The 17,946-nt window shown below is 41.1% G+C and overlaps 1 protein-coding gene across 5 annotated transcripts in view; it reads right to left on the bottom strand.

Annotated features, from left to right (window-relative positions):
* rgl2 (ral guanine nucleotide dissociation stimulator-like 2) overlaps positions 1-16,174 on the bottom strand; it is a 33,034-nt gene extending 16,860 nt beyond the window's left edge. For 2 of the 5 annotated variants that reach the window (XM_069655723.1, XM_069655724.1), the window contains exons 1-5: positions 15,730-16,174; positions 12,462-12,622; positions 2,679-2,726; positions 2,197-2,280; positions 1,916-2,082 (exon numbers count right to left, since the gene is read on the bottom strand). In XM_069655723.1, coding sequence (XP_069511824.1) covers positions 1,916-2,082; positions 2,197-2,280; positions 2,679-2,726; positions 12,462-12,614 — 452 coding nt within the window. In that variant the 5' untranslated portion in view covers positions 12,615-12,622; positions 15,730-16,174. Of the gene's footprint in view, positions 1-1,915; positions 2,083-2,196; positions 2,281-2,678; positions 2,727-4,827; positions 5,000-12,461; positions 12,623-15,729 lie in introns of those variants that run through there. The other 3 variants (XM_069655725.1, XM_069655727.1, XM_069655726.1) reach the window with 2 other exon arrangements.
* Between the last annotated feature and the right edge of the window lie 1,772 nt (positions 16,175-17,946).

Below are 17,946 nucleotides of genomic sequence, written 5' to 3'. Positions count from 1 at the left end.
TGCAGTTACTATGAATAAGCACACAGGTGCTTCCTGCATTTTGAAGTGTGACTTAATTAAGTTACACGATTGCAGCTAAATTAGACTCAGCTTGAAGACAAATCTAAAAGCCAAATTAACACTTGCTTATCTTGAAAAGGAGGTACAGTTAATTTTCTGTTCAAAAGGCGTGCTGTTTGGCCCTGAAAGGCCAGCTCCAGTCATGTTTCATGCTCTGCTTGAAATAATAAATTGTGTGTGATATTTGTTTTTTTCTGCAAAATAAGTTGAATTATCTTGTAAAAATCCTCCAAAGTCATCTCCTCATTCTCCCTCATTAAACATTCCTGTATCTGCATAGTCCCTGCCCTTTTCCAACCGCCCCTCCATCATGGAAACAGATCACGTCTCTGCCATCGTTTAGTGGCAACTTGTTCAAACTTAGCTAGCTTGAAATGTAGTAATAAGTAGTAGTAGCGTTAACGTAAGATTACAATGACGGTTACAGCTGGCTCCTGCATCGCTGAAGTGGTTGCACATAATGATATGCATGGGGTGACGGGATTGGCTCCTTAGGTTTGTGACGTCTCAAACCTGCCAATCTGAAAAAGTTGTTCAGCCTGTCCTTGGTACACTGCAGTTTAAAAGCAGACAGGCCCAGCCATGGAGATGACTGCTGATGTTGTCCCTGATATGTCTTGTAGCACATGATTTTCACAGGAGGGGGCCTTTAAGATGCTTGTTGGTGAGTCCACAGCTTTTCGAGATTGAAATATCTCAACAACTATCAGATGGATTGTCATAAAATCTTGCTCAAACATGCACAGTTCCAACCCAATCCCTGAATTTTCCCTCTAGCGTTAACCTTTAAGGATTTGAATTAGATGTCTCAGTAACTATTGGATGTATTTCCATGATTAAGACATCTACTGTATGTTCTCTTCAGGATTAATCAGAGTCAATTTAGTGACTCATTTGTCATCCCGGCAAACCATAAAGCAAGAAGTTACTTAAAGGATACTTGTTGGTTTATAACCAAACACCTGCAAAAATATTGATGCCCCCAATAGCTTACACTGTGTTTAGTGCCAATTCTCTTAGCATGTTAACACATTAAATAAAGACGGTTAATATGGTCAACATTATCCCTGCATTGCAAACTGCATACTTTCTTTTTACTATAGCACAAACTGCAGCCGCCCTTGCAAAGTACATAGTTAAATTAATACTACTTCTCACAACATTGTGCCTTGAACTTTGACCCTCTTGCTGATACTGAAAATCTGTCACAGTTAATAAGATAAATATTTTAATTAAAAAAAAAGGATTCCTTGGACATAGTAAATGGCATTGGCCTGGTTTGCTAGTTGTTGTATCCAATGTGACATATTTTCCAAGTGAAGAGGATTGTGGGTCAGAATAGCCAAGAAAGCATGCTGGCTTTATAAAACATGCTAGTATTTTTGGGATACCCACCACTGACAAGCTTGTACTCGGATGTACTTAATCTTTTCTGTCAAACTAAATACTATGGAAGTTTGCTGAACCTGTACCTGCCAAACATTAGCAGGATAGCATATCTTAGTGGGACGTGAACGTGCATGTTGACATTAGCTCAAGTCACTGCCTTGCATAAGTACAGCCCCACAAAGCAGCGAGCAAAGCCTTAGACTGTGATTTGACTAGTTTTTGTCTTCTTGCATTCACGTTCCCACTGGACTGGATCAGTCTGAGATTTCATTGCTTCACTCAGCACAAACCAAACCAGACAGGATATTGACAGCTGCTGTGCATCATTGCGTCTTGAATTGCTACCATACCGATTGTTCAACCCGTTATTTCCTTTATGTTTTTAAACCCGCGCTGACAACTAGATTCTCTTAGCAGAAAAGAAACATTCAGTAATTGTACAGACGAGAGATAAACTCTCTCCCACCTGTCAGTGAGGATGTCCAGCACTCTCTGCGTGGAGGTGAAGGATCGATATGTGGAAAGGAAGATGGTGATGAAAGAGGAGTCTCCCATGGAAAAGGAGTGGAGGAGGTGGAGCACCAGCTTTTCTTCTGTGCCTGCTTTCACACACTGGGAGCGAGTAACTGAGGACTGGACGAAGACAGGAAGGGAAAGAGGCCCAGGGAGAACAAGAATGGGAGTTAATATTACGACAAGATGGAGGACTTTTCAAACGCTGTGTCCAGTCAGCCAAACATGACTTACCACTGGATTATTGAGGGCACCATGCTGCTGCTTGACGACCACTGTGTAGATCACTCCATCCTCCTCTTCCTCCACCACAGTGGACTGTAGGGCAGAGAAACCAAGTTAAAGCAGCAAAGAACATCCGAACAAACTTTGAGTTTTGTACAAGATACTTGATGTTGGGGGTATAAATCTGTTTTGCTGAATTAAGCCAAGAACAAATTGTACATTTAACCTCATCCTGTCACTGAACTTACCAAACTTGTGTGATTAGATCTCATTTAAAGATATAATCTGTTCTTTTAGAGACACGTAATATCCATGAAAGTTCAAAGCAGCTCGATTTTATGCCTTATTTTTACACAGACTCCTCACACGCTACACGCAGCTCGAACAAACTGTTTTAGCCTCGGGGAAAGTCCCTGACACAGTTACCCTATTTTATTCTGGTACTGACTCACAGGCACATGTTACTGTATACACAACGCAGCTGGCCTTACCAGATCCAGAGGACAGTACCAGGTGGTCTTCATTGGGGAGGGCTCTGCCTGCAGAAGAGAACAAAAACCGCATTAGAACAAATGTTCCCTTATTGAACCATTATACCAACTAATTTAATGACACTAAAGATGAAACATTAACACTGAAAATTTGAGAAAAGTTTTAAACGGACATCAACAAATGTGGGTTTCTTCATTTGATTGATGGACATGTGCTTCACTAGTGTTATAAATGATGATTAATGCCGCTGTGTATGATGAAAATTCTGTACTTGTGTGCAGAAGATAAAAAAATCATCATCTCAGCAACAAAGATTCTGAATTTTAGTCTTACATATATTATAAACTAAAAACTTTTAAGCCATAAAAACCCACATAACTAGTTTATACTCTCCTCTTTCATATATAACATCTATTTGTGCAACTGTTTAACAAGTCTTCTGATCACGCGCAGAAAACACCCGAGCCGAGCCATGTCACACACAGCAGATAAGTCATAGCACTTTAGGATAGAGAAGAAGTGTGATATATACAGCAAACACTCTGGAGACTGCAGAGCTGTAGAGATAAAGGCTTTTTGTGCAGGAAACTAAAGTATACTCAAGTAAGTCAATAGCAGTTTAGAGACTTTATACTTGCATTTATCTGAGCGCTGCAGTGATCAGTTACTTTACAGATTGACACTTTTGGGCCAGTTTGCCTTTATTGATGGGACAGCAGCAAAGGGCCGAGGGCGGGAGTCGAGCCTGGGGCTTCTGCATCGAGGACTATAAGCTCTGTATATGGGGCGCCTGCTGCATCCACCGAGCTACACCAGCTCCTGACAGACTGTCACTTTAGAAAATAAATAGAATATTGCATTAAAGATTTAACCAGTGGTTCCCAGTCTTTGCAATCCATGCAAATAAACACGGTTATCAGGGCATGTTGACAACTTTCATGTCTATGAATTGTTAGCAATTCTAGGGAGAGATATTTTACCTCTACTGGCCTCAGATTAATTCAGTTCTGTAACTGTTTAAGACCTCAAGAGGTGAGATTATGTTAAAGTCCAAGAAAGAACAGCATATTTATGTCGTAGAAATGGGATTTTACTTCTTTCCTAACCCACTGATAATTTTGCAACCACTAAGATTTATTTTATTACCCCTTTTAGAGGCCCAAACCACTGAACCACTGAACTAAGCTACATAACTTTATATAAAGTAGTTTAAATCAACTCCACCCGGCTGCCAATAGCTGTAAAATAATGCTTAAACATTGCATAAATATAAACTATCTAATAATACTTTTGACTGATTGACTGATGCAAATACATTTTTAACAGCATCATGAATAATTTAGTTGCTTTATAGTTCTAGCTGTCAACCAATCTTAAAATGACGGTTGAAATCTTGTGATATGAGTTGTCTGTGGTTGGTGGGGCTGTTTTCTTGTTTACATTTCAATCATAGATCAGGCATGTAACTAAAACGTCGATCGATATCACTTTACCCATCTCCTCACCCCGCCGCTTTCGCAACCGTGACTTTTTCCACAATAAATAATGCATGAGTAAAACGCTGTGAAGTCATTCTGGTTGTCTGACAAACTTTCCAGTCTGTATTGAACAGCTTGAACTCATCATGCGTCAGTTAATCTGATCTACTAAGCACATGAGCAACACCATGGAAACACACTCAAAACAAAGACACTAAAAACATCTTAGAAACACATTTGACAATCAATTAAAAACATGTATCCAGTGACCTGTTTGACGCTTCAGTCATATTGAATGTACTGACTTGTGAGCTTTCTCATATGCAAATTCTCAGACCACCTATGAGTTAATAACCTTCATGCTGACAGCAGAAGTGCAGGAGTTCAGCTACATTCGACCTATGGTGTAATTAGCGTATGTTAGCCTCTATTAGCCTCTTTCAAATTACCTTAGCTTGACTTGATCGAAGGTCAACGCTGCAACCAGGCGCTCTTTGCATTCACAAGATCCTGCTGCACTGAAATATACAGTCTGTGTATCAAACCTGTTAATCGAGCTGCTATCTGTGCTGGTTGCTACGTAAATCAGTCTGTGACTCTGTCTTTCCCATGAAATCAGCCAAAAAACACGCACACACAAAGAGGGGGAAAAAATGGTCACACAAGTTACCTCTACCTCTGCAAGTCCAGACAGGTAGCAATCCCTAAGCTTCCTGGAAAACTTCAGGATAAAGGTAGACATGGTATTTTCTCCATTTCTTCTCATCTGTGGCTCCCTCGTTTCTCTGCACTTGACCGCCTCTTATTCCCGTTGACCTACATCAGCATGTTTATGTCTTAACCGTCTGACCCCCTACGCCTTGTAGCTCTATTTCACAAAGGCACACCTGAAGCAGGAGCTAAAGTCCGGCCCCCGCGAGCCTACATCACCTGGGCACACCCATTATACACACACACACACACACACATACAAACACACACATACACACTACACACACAGAGGTAGGGATCTGTTGTAACTGAAAGCAAAACACTCATTTGCAGTGTGCCACTTTTTACCCTGTTACCCATAGACACACATGCAGTATGCGCATAAAAACTCACATACAGACACACTGCTCACACAAATGCAATCCCTTATCAATAGACACATGCATAGGCACTATCCTGCAAACACACACTGAGAGACAAAGCCCTGAAGCTATTTCCAGAACAATACCCCCTCTCTTTCAGTCTCTCCTCTCCGCTCTCCTGCTCTCTTTGTATTTGCAGATGACCTTCCCATGCAGATAAACCAGTTTAACTGAGTATCCGGTTTAATATAACACTAAGCAAAACAGTAATTAGCATATATCATCTGATAACAGGTAGAAGTATTACAGCCTGGGGTCTGACATGCTGTTCGGGCTCTAAGAGGCCTGTAAAGAGAAGCAATAAAAGTTCACACAGCCGCTAAACCAGGAAGTGAGCCGTGTTTAAAGAAGGAGCTAATGACAACGCAGAGTGAAACCATGTTCACTAGCTAGGTGGAGGCTTTCACAGTTGAATGTGTGAGTGCTGGCGTGTGACCTACCATAATGTAAGTTCTTTTTAGCCACTAGAGGGCAGTGTAACGGACTGTAAACGTTTATATAACGAGCAAACAGAGCAATATTAGCTTTAGCAACAGCATTCAGTTGCAGTTATATGTCTGTCCACACGTCTACTATAGCTGCAATATTCCCTATTCTTTAAGCTCTGTTTTTGTCTTAGTCCATCCCTAAAGAGGAGAAGAGGCTTATTACTAACTCAACTGTCCACCATGTCCTCTAGCTAGTCAGAAATATCAGTAACAGTAACGTAATGTAGCCGGAAACTAGGCTGCAAACGTTTTATATATGTTTATTCCTGAGGAGTACATTTTAAAACTCATGGATTAATTTTTTTTTCACTTTAACTAGCTTTGGTTTATGAAATGGATCGGATGTTCCGATTGCAGGAAAACATTTTTTTTGCAATGTTCCCCCCAAAAAATGTCTTTTATACTCCAATTTTTCAACTCCTGTCACAAAACACAAGTGGAGTACAAGTTAATCCTTGTGTTCAAATGTAAATCAACGGTTGTTGCAAGGAGTCTGAATGAGGTTATGCAGGTCACAAAACAATATGACAGGTTACTGTTTTTATCTGCTAAACCTTACTCACACTCATAACCGTGTTATAGATAAACGTGCAGACAGCCAGCAGTCTGAGTAACAGCTGCTTGAAGCTAAGCCTGATTTTCTCTGAGGAAAATCATAATAATAATGATTAAAAAATAATTAAGTCTCGAAGATCTGTTTTGTTGTCTTTGGCGGCACCTATGGTGATAAACTGTAATTGCGGGAGCACACATACACTCACATTTTCCTCGCTGACGGTCGCTTTCCTTTTTAGACTGTTTGTCTTCATCTGAGCGTCGAGTTTGTTTCTTTTTCTTTGGATTTTCACTTCAAGTTGAAGTTGTATCTGTAGTCATCCATCTTTTCTTTGTTTGTTCAGCCATAGTAGATTACTGTTTACTCGCAACACTTGCAGAGACCGAAAAAGCAGCCGCTTAGCTCCGCCTACCCTCTCTGGCAGACCAACCACTGCTGGCTGATGGAAAACGCGTCACTAACTGGGCACCCCTTGAGATTTTTTCTGCTAATGTCGCCTCAGACACTCAGTCTGTAATACTGCAAATGTAAAGGCTTTCATCAGTGGGCCACAGGCTCAGTCACTATTGTGATACCTGGCAATAGATTGAGACTTAACAGACATTTATTTAAATGAAAATCTTTGAGATTATTACTTTAAATAGAGCTTGTTTATATAAAGATTTTATAATTCACCCTAAAGGCACAGTCTTCAGCTTACTTATTGGAGTGAAACTGATTCAAAGCTCCAACTGATCATTTGTCTGGCCTTTAGCACACAGCGATCCTGTGGGCCTTATGACAAAAATAAAAGTAGCCTCTTGCTACATTTCTTCATCCCGACTGAGCAGGTAGATGGAGATACTTGAGATAAAAGTATATTCAGTGGAGCACCTATTGGGTTTGCTTTTTGAAACCAGGCTGAATCTGGGTCAGAGAAACTCGCTCTTTTCTGTGGAGAAACTTTCCAAAGTGTAATAGGCGTGTAGTTTGGAGTTCAGCTGCCTGAAAGGCTGCTGGATAAGCATCATGATTATAGGGCACTGTGGTGGGTGGCATGAGTGGGTTCTGGTTCATAATAAAGGACTCTGCGGCTGTTATTTGGTAAGTTATACCAAAACCAATATTGATTTTTCCCATGTGTACCCTTGTTTCTGTCATATCTGACACTTTGTTAATGTTTTTTAAAAGACTGGATCTTCTGCAAGGACCCGAAGGTCTCCTTCTTCTTTAAGTCCCCCCTCCCCCGGGCTGCATGCAGGAAGTACATAATAAGGAGAGACAAACACAGGAAGCAGGACGTGCTGTCGTGTTGTGAAGCTATTTTTCTTCCCCTCTCCTTCCATCACAAGTCGATCTGCGCCATCCTCTCCTCCTGAACAACTACGTCAGCTCTTGGTAGGCAGCAGAAAGGCAAAAGGCAGGAAGCAGTCTCTCCTTTTTCACCCCACCGTCTCAAAAAACAACCAACCTTTTCCTTAAATAAATCTGTGTACCCGGGCTTCCCCTGTGCTAAAAAGCTTTGTCTTTGAACAAATACACACATAGACTTATTTACAACCCCACACATGTCTTTCCAACAAACAGGGGTCATAAATACATCTTCTGAAGCTTTATTTAAAGATAACCATTGTTTTTTTTCTGAGTGGTCCACAACTCCCGACCCCTTCCTTCCTATCTTTCTCTCTGCTCCTCTTCTCACGCTTTCATCTATGCTTCCCCTGGTGCCCGTTATCTGCGCTCTCTTTCAAGTAAAACTCTGTGGCATTAAAGTCAAAGCTGCTCTATTCCCCTTAAAGGGAAAAAAATCCTCCAGAGGATATTATTACCCTGCCAGATATCATCAGCCTGTGATGTTCTGCCAGTTAGGGAAAAGTTGGCAAACTTTGCCTTAACCTGACTTCTCCAATTCTACGTCACTGAATCATTTGTGCGGAAATGTCCAGATAAGAGTCATTAACTTGTTTTTGTCAGTCTTAAGGAGGGGTTTACGGGAAGAACCAGTAGGTAGCTATAACTAAACAGCATTAAGACAGCTGAGCATTATTACAATATGTGATTGTAATACGAGTAAATTAACAGCCCTATTTTTGGAATAACATAAAACAGCCTCCATTCTTCGGGGAAGTCTTCTGACAAGATTTTGGGACTTGATTGTTTGGGCAAAACAACATCACTGTCACAGATTTTTTTGAGATAAAGCCTGACTCAAGGCGCCAGTGCTCCTCTCTAGAGCCACCACTCAAATCAAATTACTTCAGAAAAGCTCCTCCAAAGAAAACGTACACATGTGGAGGCTATTAGATACACGGTCAAAATCATCCCTGAGCTTCAGCATTGAGCGATGGCCAGAAAAGTGTTTTTCTGGAACACTATGATGTCCTGTTGACCTTTTACCTTTTGGATATCAAACTCGATCGCTTAATAGCTTTCTATCTATCCATCCTTTTTTATAACGCTTATCCTGTTTAGGGAAACCGGGGTGGGGGGCTGGATCCTATCCCAGCTGTCATTGGGCGAGAGGCAGGGTACACCCTGGACTGGTCGCCAGTCAAGCACAGGGCTGACACACAGAGACAGACAACCTTTCACGCTCACATTCACACCTACAATTTAGAGTCACTAATGAACCTAACGAGCATGTCTTTGGACTGTGGGAGGAAGCCGGAGTACCCGGAGGAAACCCACATATGCCCACTTCGGCCAAACTTAGATCCGAACTAGGAACCTTCTAGATGTGACTTTCTCCTATTAAAAATTTCTATGAAATTTTGAAATAATTAGCACATGAATTATTGCGTTATATGCAAGGATAAAGTGATAGTGACATTTTGACACCACCAAAAAAATTTGTTCATCCAAGCAGACATTTTACCAAATGTAAAGCTATTCCCTGGAGCCTTTCATAATATAAACCAATCTCAGGAATATGACAGACTGATGAACCAACGATTGGAAAACACAATTCCTCTTGGCAGCGCAGACGCATGACTACTGCAACTGGGTCAAACATTTTCTAAAGCAAGTCACAACATGTCCACTCTGACCTATAAGTGGGTATGTGTGAAAGCAACATCAGTGAGTCTTCAAATGGACCCTTCTGGTCTGTTGAAGCTGCTGTCAGTGCAGAAGTGTATTCCTGCTTACTCTAAGGCCATGTCCACACGTACACGAGTATTATTCAAAACGTAGCTTTTTCTCTGCGTTTTCGTCCACACACAAACGCTGTTTCAGGTCTCTGAAAACGGATCTTTTGTAAAACTCTGGCCAGGGTGAAGACTTTTAGAAGACGCGTAAATGGGGTAAACTGAGTTTTTGGCTCGTGACGTCAGGCTGTGTGCCGTTATCTCCTTTGTGAGGCGTCACACATGAGACGACATTCCTTGCAAAATGATGGACGCGACAAAAACAGTGATGCTTCTAACCGTGCTAACAGGACTTTTTACATGTTTACACATACATGTGCTATGCACGCTATCAGTCCACACATGATTCCCCCCTTCCTCGATGCACCATTGCAGCCCGCCCGGTCGGACTTTTGATTGGTCGTGATTTCCGTTTTCGTCTTTGCATGACCAGGTTTTATCACCGCCTGTTGGCGTGGAATTCTCGTGACAGCGTTTCTGTTGTGGTTTTGCGTTTTTGTTTGGATGGGGATTTTTTTTTAAACCGTGCTTGTGTGGACGGGGTTTGTTTTTGAGAAATAAATTTCTTGCTCTGCAATTTTTGTTTATCTACACTAAACGCAAACTTCAGAGGACAGACTTTTATTTTGAAAATTCTTCACATATATCTTTATATATATTTATATTATCTATAGATTTTCTGTTCTTTGAAACCCTTACCTACATTTGTCCTACCTACAGTTATCCTCTGACTGCCAAGCAAGAACATTTCTGCTGTCAGAATTGAACATCCATCAATCAATGAAATCAAACCTGAAAACACACTTTGTGTCGAGTATCTTTCAGCTCAAAGCTTCACTGTTCACTGGAGGTTGTCACTTCATGTATTCTGACTCGCACATCCAAGTTTCCCTCATTAAAGAATAAGCAAGTGGCCGTATTGGATTGCACTCGACAGACTGCCCTTGGAGACGGCCTGTGTTACTGGATACTGTTTATAGGGAAAGCAGGTGTACGCCTCATCGAGCGGCCGAACCAGCATATACATTATTTACTGCGAGGTCCTGCAGCCGCCATGTGACGCGAGTCCGGAGGAAGTCTGCTCATACGGGAAGAGAGTCATTGCGTCTTCTTTTTTTAGCTGAGAGGAGGTTCTCGAGGCTCAGTGTGAAGTAAAACCAGAGAGAGACATGCAGGTCATGTGTCGAGGGGGCAGGAGAGTAGGTCATTGGGTAGATCGTTGTGACTCAGGGAAAATGTTACTAATATAGCTGCTGTGGTCTGCGAAATTTACCATGCATGCAGGAGAATAGAAATCCTGTTCTTAGCTACGAATATTGAAAAAAAGTACTTAATATATTTTGCAGGAGAAAGTCTCAAAGTTCGATAAAAAACGTGTCAAAACTGTGTTTGAAGTTCCGGCAGCATCCGTGTGAAAAACTTACGATAAGGCCCAGGGAAGCTCACTGTCATCACTAAACATTAACAGAGGTGAAAGGTCGTGGGAAATCCACCTGTGCCATGGACCTTGTCACTTCCTCAATGCTTATTCAACTCTACTTTATATCATCACTGATACTGATATAGCCTGGAGTATGTGCAGTTTAATCTATAAAAGAAAACACACATGCCTTTAAAATACACTACATTTAAACAAGAGTCAAAGCAGGTATAGGTGACCATTTTAGCTTAGCATCAGCATGTGTAAAATATCGCTAAGTACAGCAGAGGCTGATGGAAAGTATTCAGGAGTAAACCAGAGTATTTGGGGAAAAAAATAGAATATGAACCTGATGGTGGCGCTAAAGGTTAATGCAAGGGGATCACCAAAGTTAGCAAAAGGGATCAAATGTGGACAAACAGTAGATTATTGTTGTTATAGATAAAATTGAGATATAGCACACAAAAAACAGAGACCTCATGGAACTGCACGAGGAAAGTCAGGATCAGAAAAATCCCTATAATTTATCCTCTCGGAGCCAGGAATGTCTCTATGAAACTTTATGAAAATCAGTAGTTGTTGAGCTTTTTCAGTCTGGACCAAAGATATTGCTACTTTGCGAATCGCTAAAAATCCAGTCTTGGACCGTGGAGCATTTCTTAACAGTATGTCGGTGTAGCTTGCTTCATACATTCAGATAAGGACAGTATTTTTTTGACAATCTCAAATGTCATAACAATTCGGGGTGGGACAAAATATCAATATATTTTAATGTACAAATATTTGGCGCTCTAAACAGATTTGCCTGCGCTTTTGACTCACAGCATCCCTACTTCATGACTTCTCGCGGTGATGCTTATGACATGAACAAGGAAACTAATTGGCCGAAGATGTTAATCAAATATCGTGATGTATCATTATATGATTGTCTTGCAATATATCAATAATCGCAGAATCGCTGTATTGTGACATTATCGTTATCTGGGGCCACGTGATGCGTATCGCATTGGAGTTACCCTATGATTCTCACCACTAATAATAATGCTTCTGTTTTAGTGCCCTTTAACGAACACGATCTTCCATAATTTTAAGTCTATGTACCAATATATTCCTTTAAAAACTGGTGTATTTTCATCTATGTTGAATAGATTCAGTTACTGTCTTGGTCACCCTGGTGGGTTAGCAGTAAACACAAAGTATATGTGCCCACATACTTGGCCAATAAACCTGATTCTGATTCTGAAACCCACACATCCATCATCCCTCTCTTTATCCCTACAGGGTCTCTGAAAACCAGCCGGCCACGTTGCTGTTTGTTCGGGACACTGCTACTCGAACGCAGCTTGTGCTGAGGACTGCTCTAAATGCTGTTAGCTGTGTCTGCCAGGAGAGCCACTTTACTGTGTGAACAGAAGAAAAACTAATAAAGTAGGTAATAGCCTGGGAGACTGGGAGACTCAAACATCAACACAAAGACTTCATAGAGCAAAGCTGTGAGAAATAGTTCTTATCTCTCTCTGTAACGCGCTTGAGTGACTCAGTGGTGGATGCGTTGCAATGAGGCAGAGGGAAAAACACTCACCTGTGAAGTTTCCAATTCATCTCTGCCGTTTCCCCTCCTTGATTGGCTGGTGCCGCTGTCAGGTGGTAAAGGCCGGTAGCCAATGAGAGGCACTTCGCTTGACTCCACCCCCGGGAGGTCATAACCACCTGTTCGCATGTTTCGGGGGAGCATGGCGCCAGCTGCCACAGACAGGAAGAGCAGGAGAAAAGAGGTGGATATCAGTCTCTTAGGCCTTAAGCATGTTGAAGTTTTATGACGTTTATTAGTGCTGATGCTTACACAACATTTAAAGCTTTTATTCCCCTTTATTTTTATTAGCTGAGTCTCTACTAAGACCAGAAAAGCACAGGCTTACGTGGTGTGTAAAAGGATCAGTCCAAAATGTACTATTGCTTAGTAACTTGCTGAATGGATTTGGCCCAAAATGCATCTACTGTAAGTTATGAACCAAGCAGATCCCTCGGATTATTTTAGACAGGTCTGATTGTGTATTTAAAGTCGAGCTGAAACGGCATTTCGAGAGTATCTAGCTTCCGTATCGTGACATATTTCCGAGTGAAACAGGACGTGCACGCGGGACATATCATGAGAGGGATTTGATTTGATCATTGAGAAGTGGGCGTAAACAGATGTTCTCCACAGCGCAGTAGCTAGCTAACTGACCGAGCGTTCTTGGTGCTCTGCGGCTAAATGTTGCAGATTGATTGGTTGAAATTGTTTGGCGCTAACTTACGTAAGCACTCGTGAAATTTAGTTTTTACCAGAAGAAAAAATGATCAGATTTTGATATAAGAATACGAAGAAATGGATTTTCTGTATTTCTTTTGGCCTATATTGTAAACAGATGCACAATATTACCGGGGATGTGATCTAAAAGGATTAAAATGACATTTTTCATTTCACCTCGACTTTAATAAGAGTGTAAATCACAATCATTGAGTTTTCATCATATTATATCAGTTGTTTTGGACTAGATATTATATTTTCTTATATCAAGTAGCCTGCCATTTTAATTTGATTAAATTCAGGGGCCCACAATCAATATCAGAATCAGTTGTATTGGCAAAGATTGTGGGCACAAACAAGGAGTTTGACTCTGGTTTTCTATGACTCTCCATGTACAGACAAACAAATTGGCGTGCTACACTTAAAACAAGGACAAGAACAAGGACAAGTTAGACAAACAGTAACACACACACTGGCACTAAAACTAAAGTTACTATAAACAGGCCTAAGGATACAATATACTATGTTATTTAAAACAACAAACACACAACAACACTTGTAGAAATTAGACAATATTGCAATTAAGAGTGCAACGATGATTATATTATATTATAGAACTTTTAACCAACTCAGAAACTCTGTTAAAATATGATTTGGACTGTTGTGTCATTAAATCTTTCAGACGTTTAAATTAAAAACAATCTACTCTCTTCGTTTTTTGCTGTCGTATCTTAAAGATGATCACATCGACTGATGTTTTCACTTTGTATCGATGTTGAATCATTGATCATTGAATCTATACATCTCTCCATATCGATTGTGTTGTTACACCACGAGTCCTCAGGGCCAAAACTAAACATGCAAAAGCAAAGTGTGCATCATGTTTCTAAAACAAATTCATAACTGAGCCTTAAAATGTTTGTCACTGCCTCTGAATGATCGTGGGACAGTTTGTTCAATTAAAGCTCCTTTGCATCATCATTGTTCTAAGGTGCTATTTATACAACCTTGTGCTTCTTTTATATCTCGTCTTGAGGGATAGGTTTACAACTTAAACAATGGACACATACAAGGTGTGAACTTTGAAACAGGTTTTGCTTGTTATGAACTTTCAACCCTGTTCATACCGTAAAGTAAAAGATACTTTCACTATCAGTGAAGAGGGACGAATCCAGTCTCAATTCTGCAAAATATCTCATTTTAAAGTTTAGCAGACGCTAAGACGCTTCACTTTAATGCCTTTGAATTTCTTATGTCAAACACTTTGAATTGCATCATTAAAAGACACACTACACTTTCATTGCCTTAAGTGAACACATTTCAAGTTATGAAAGTTATAAAAAGATGGATATTTAGGACTTACAGTGTAATTAGGACATAAAATACATGCTATTAGATGTGTTATCACTTTAATTTAAGTCCATGTTCTTCTACAACTTTCAATGAGTACTCTAACATTGGACGGTTTATCAGGCCCAGGACACTCTACAGTAAGTGTCTGGTGGCCTGGAGGCCATTTCGTGCTTAATTTGTTTAACACATTCATCGTGCCCAGCAGCAGCAGGGCAGGATTTGCATAGCAGCCCCTCCTTCCATTTCCCTTTCCCCTCTTTGGTATTTGGATTGCCATGAAGATAGACATCTAGTAAACACTGCTTCAGGAAGAGAGGTGTAGGAGGGAGAGAGGTTGATACAGGATGAGTGCTTTGGAAATGTACAACAGACTCATACTGAACGATTCTAATGAAACACCTGTTTTAAGCACTAAAATATTGATGAATGATGCGTTCTTTGCAGCTTCTTTTGTCTTTGTGAGCAAAATCGTGCAGGGTGATTTACAGGTGGCTGCTGGGCCGGAAAACGAACAGAATCAATCTCCTGAAGACCCCCTGTTGACCCTCGCAGATCTGGGTAAGAAAGCGCAGGAGCTAAACAGCCTCAGGGGTGATATAAAAATGTGCTGGCACTCCCAACTTTCCATTGTGCTTTTGTCTTGGACTCCTGCAGCTCTGCAGCATTTGTGCGCCACTTAACTCTCTTTCATAATCAATTATCATCGCTCTAGGTGTTTAATTTTGCTTATTATAAGTGTGCATGAAAGAGGAAAAGAAGACGCACGCAGGCCTGCAGGGGAAACAAGTTATAAACAGAGCGGCTTCTCTCCTGACCAACGGCTGTGCAGAGGTCTGAATGCCTGCTATTCACTGACTCTGACCAAAACAAACAGCCTGCATATGACCGAGGTGTACACACATACAGCTGTATCTAGGTTACAGTTAAGTCACACCCCATAATGCTCCTTTTTCTGCCCATAAACGCAGCCATAGGGTGGTGCTACAGATATATACACAGCCCAAATGATAGCTGCACTGATAGAGAGAATAAAGCCTGAAACAGTATGGAGGCTGTAAAAGTTTGACACTGCTATTACAACACACAGCTGTGACAGATGGTGACATTTGCTTCCTACTGTGACACTCAGGCCCTGGATGTTTTTAAAGCAGGCGATAAATGGAGCAAATAGTGGAAGAGAAATGAGGGAAGCTGTAATTTAACTTACTGGTAGCCGAGTGTCATTCGCAGGATGTGCGCAATCCAACTGTGGTCAGCTGGATTCAGGCTGCATTAGGTGACCGCTCGTGCTGCCGGCTCGAGCTGAGGAGAGTCGCACCCATCTGTACCACCGTCACAGTCACCAACGACGAGGGAGATCTCCGTCCTCCGCCTCGTCCCCCTCCACCCTCTCTTTCTATCAGCGTCCCCACACGGCTAGTCTGTCCAGTCTTCAGCAGCTGATATCGCACTTTGGTCGAGCTGTAAACTCCCTCCTCCCTCTCCTTCCTCCTCTCTCTCTCTCTCTCTCTCTCTCTCCTTCTCTCTCTCTCTCTCTCCGTCGCAGTTCCTGTATGTTGTGTTATGTTGTGCACTCAGCGCTTTGGTTACAGCTCGCTCTCTCCGGGTGGCACACACTGGGAGGATACAGCACGCCACACCGGCTTGAGTTCACCGCTCCTCCGGGAAAATGTCACTTGAGGGATCGAAGGAGAGACGTCTCGCGCGCGAACGCATTTCCGCACGGAGGGCTCGCGCACGCACGAATGCACGCATACACACGCTTTTCTTTTGCAAATGATAGTCCTTAAACATAACTTTTTAACCTCAACTAATGACGACACACCAACCCTTCATAACCCATCATATACAAAAGCTTATAGCACAGCTTTCTAATTTCTTTTTAACCTTAAAACTGATTTTAATCAATTTTAACTTTTTCTTTTAACCCAATCCTAATCTGAACCATAAAACACATTCTGATTCCAAATCTTGAATATTATTTACACTACAGTTATCACACCAGGACGAATCCAAATCCGAATTCTACCTTAAAATCAAACCCAAATATGTAAACACGAGAATTATTTTAGCTAATCCTAATTTCACTATTTACAATGTATAATTCCACACACATTAGACCTATATGTAAATACAGCACTTTAAACTCTGCTTTATTTATTTGAAAACTGTGCAGTGATCAATTGTTTCTTTGCAGAATAGTTTTTATGCACCAAAAAGGTTTAGCATTATTAAATATGATGCATTATTATGGATTAAATGACCCAATATTAAGTTAAAATGAGCTTCAAACTTAATTAGCACACATAATGTATACTTCATTTTAATGTAACACACATAGGGGCAACTATTCTGCTTAACAAGTACTTTTACTTTTATGCCAATTTATTCCCCAATCACAAAACTCTTTCAAGAATGTCCAAACAAAGTGCAGTACAACACACAGATGTGTCTGAGGTGAGACAGCACTCAGAAGAATTTTGATCTTATCACAGGAGGAAAAACGCAGGTGTTTATAGTAGTATTAATGATGGCTGTATTCCATTCAGCTGTTTCAATTTCATGGGCCTGGTTGTGTGCGTGCTGACTGCCTGTCATGGCTTTTCTCAGACACCTGAATAGAACAGAACCATTGTTGAAGTTATTATTAACACCTGTGCTTTTCCTCCTGTTAGAAGTCAAAATGTCGGCTGTGAAAAAAGCACATTGCTCTCCATATGCACACAGTTTGTTAACAAACAATTATTCTATTTCCACCACAGTCACCAGCTCGATCAAAGTGGACTTTCTTATTTAGACCCAAGTAAACACAGTGCTCTACATCGCGAACATCTTATCACCAGATGTGGATAAGCTAAGGCACTATGCATACTGTATAAAGTAAAGCATAATGTCTGATCCCTGACATGCTCGAGATGTTTATTTCCTCTTGTCTCACACATTTGGCTGAGTGTGTGTGTGTGTGTGTGTGTGTGTGTGTGTGTGTGTGTGTGTGTGTGTGTGTGTGTGTATGTGTGTGTGTGTGTGTGTGTGTTTGCCCCTGAGTCTCATGACACCTCATGACACTGATCTAAACTGTATCATGCCTAACTCTCCTAACAATCTCTGATTGATCAGCTGATGCTCTTATCAGTGAAGGGCCTCCATGCCCAGGGACAGACTGATATTAGACATGCTGCTGTTGCTGCCTTCTGCAACTGTTGTCAAGATGACTGTCTGTTACCATAACCTTCCACTCTGATACCACAGGCATCATGTGGTGGTGAGAAGTATAATGCAGGAAGTCGAACAATAGTGATAAGAGTCTCACTGACACAATCACAGAAAAAATGACCACAAGCAACACAAAGACACATGGTTAAATATACATGATATAATATAATGAACACAAACAACGTCACATATCAACTTAATGAACCTAATG

This window comes from Semicossyphus pulcher, unplaced genomic scaffold, assembly GCF_022749685.1.
Source record: "Semicossyphus pulcher isolate SPU_LCO1_2020_fin unplaced genomic scaffold, fSemPul1.0.p SCAF_9, whole genome shotgun sequence".
NCBI classification, from domain to species: domain Eukaryota; kingdom Metazoa; phylum Chordata; class Actinopteri; order Labriformes; family Labridae; genus Semicossyphus; species Semicossyphus pulcher.
The sequence above is the reverse complement of the archived record's forward strand: the minus strand, read 5'-3'. Positions and strand labels throughout refer to the sequence as shown.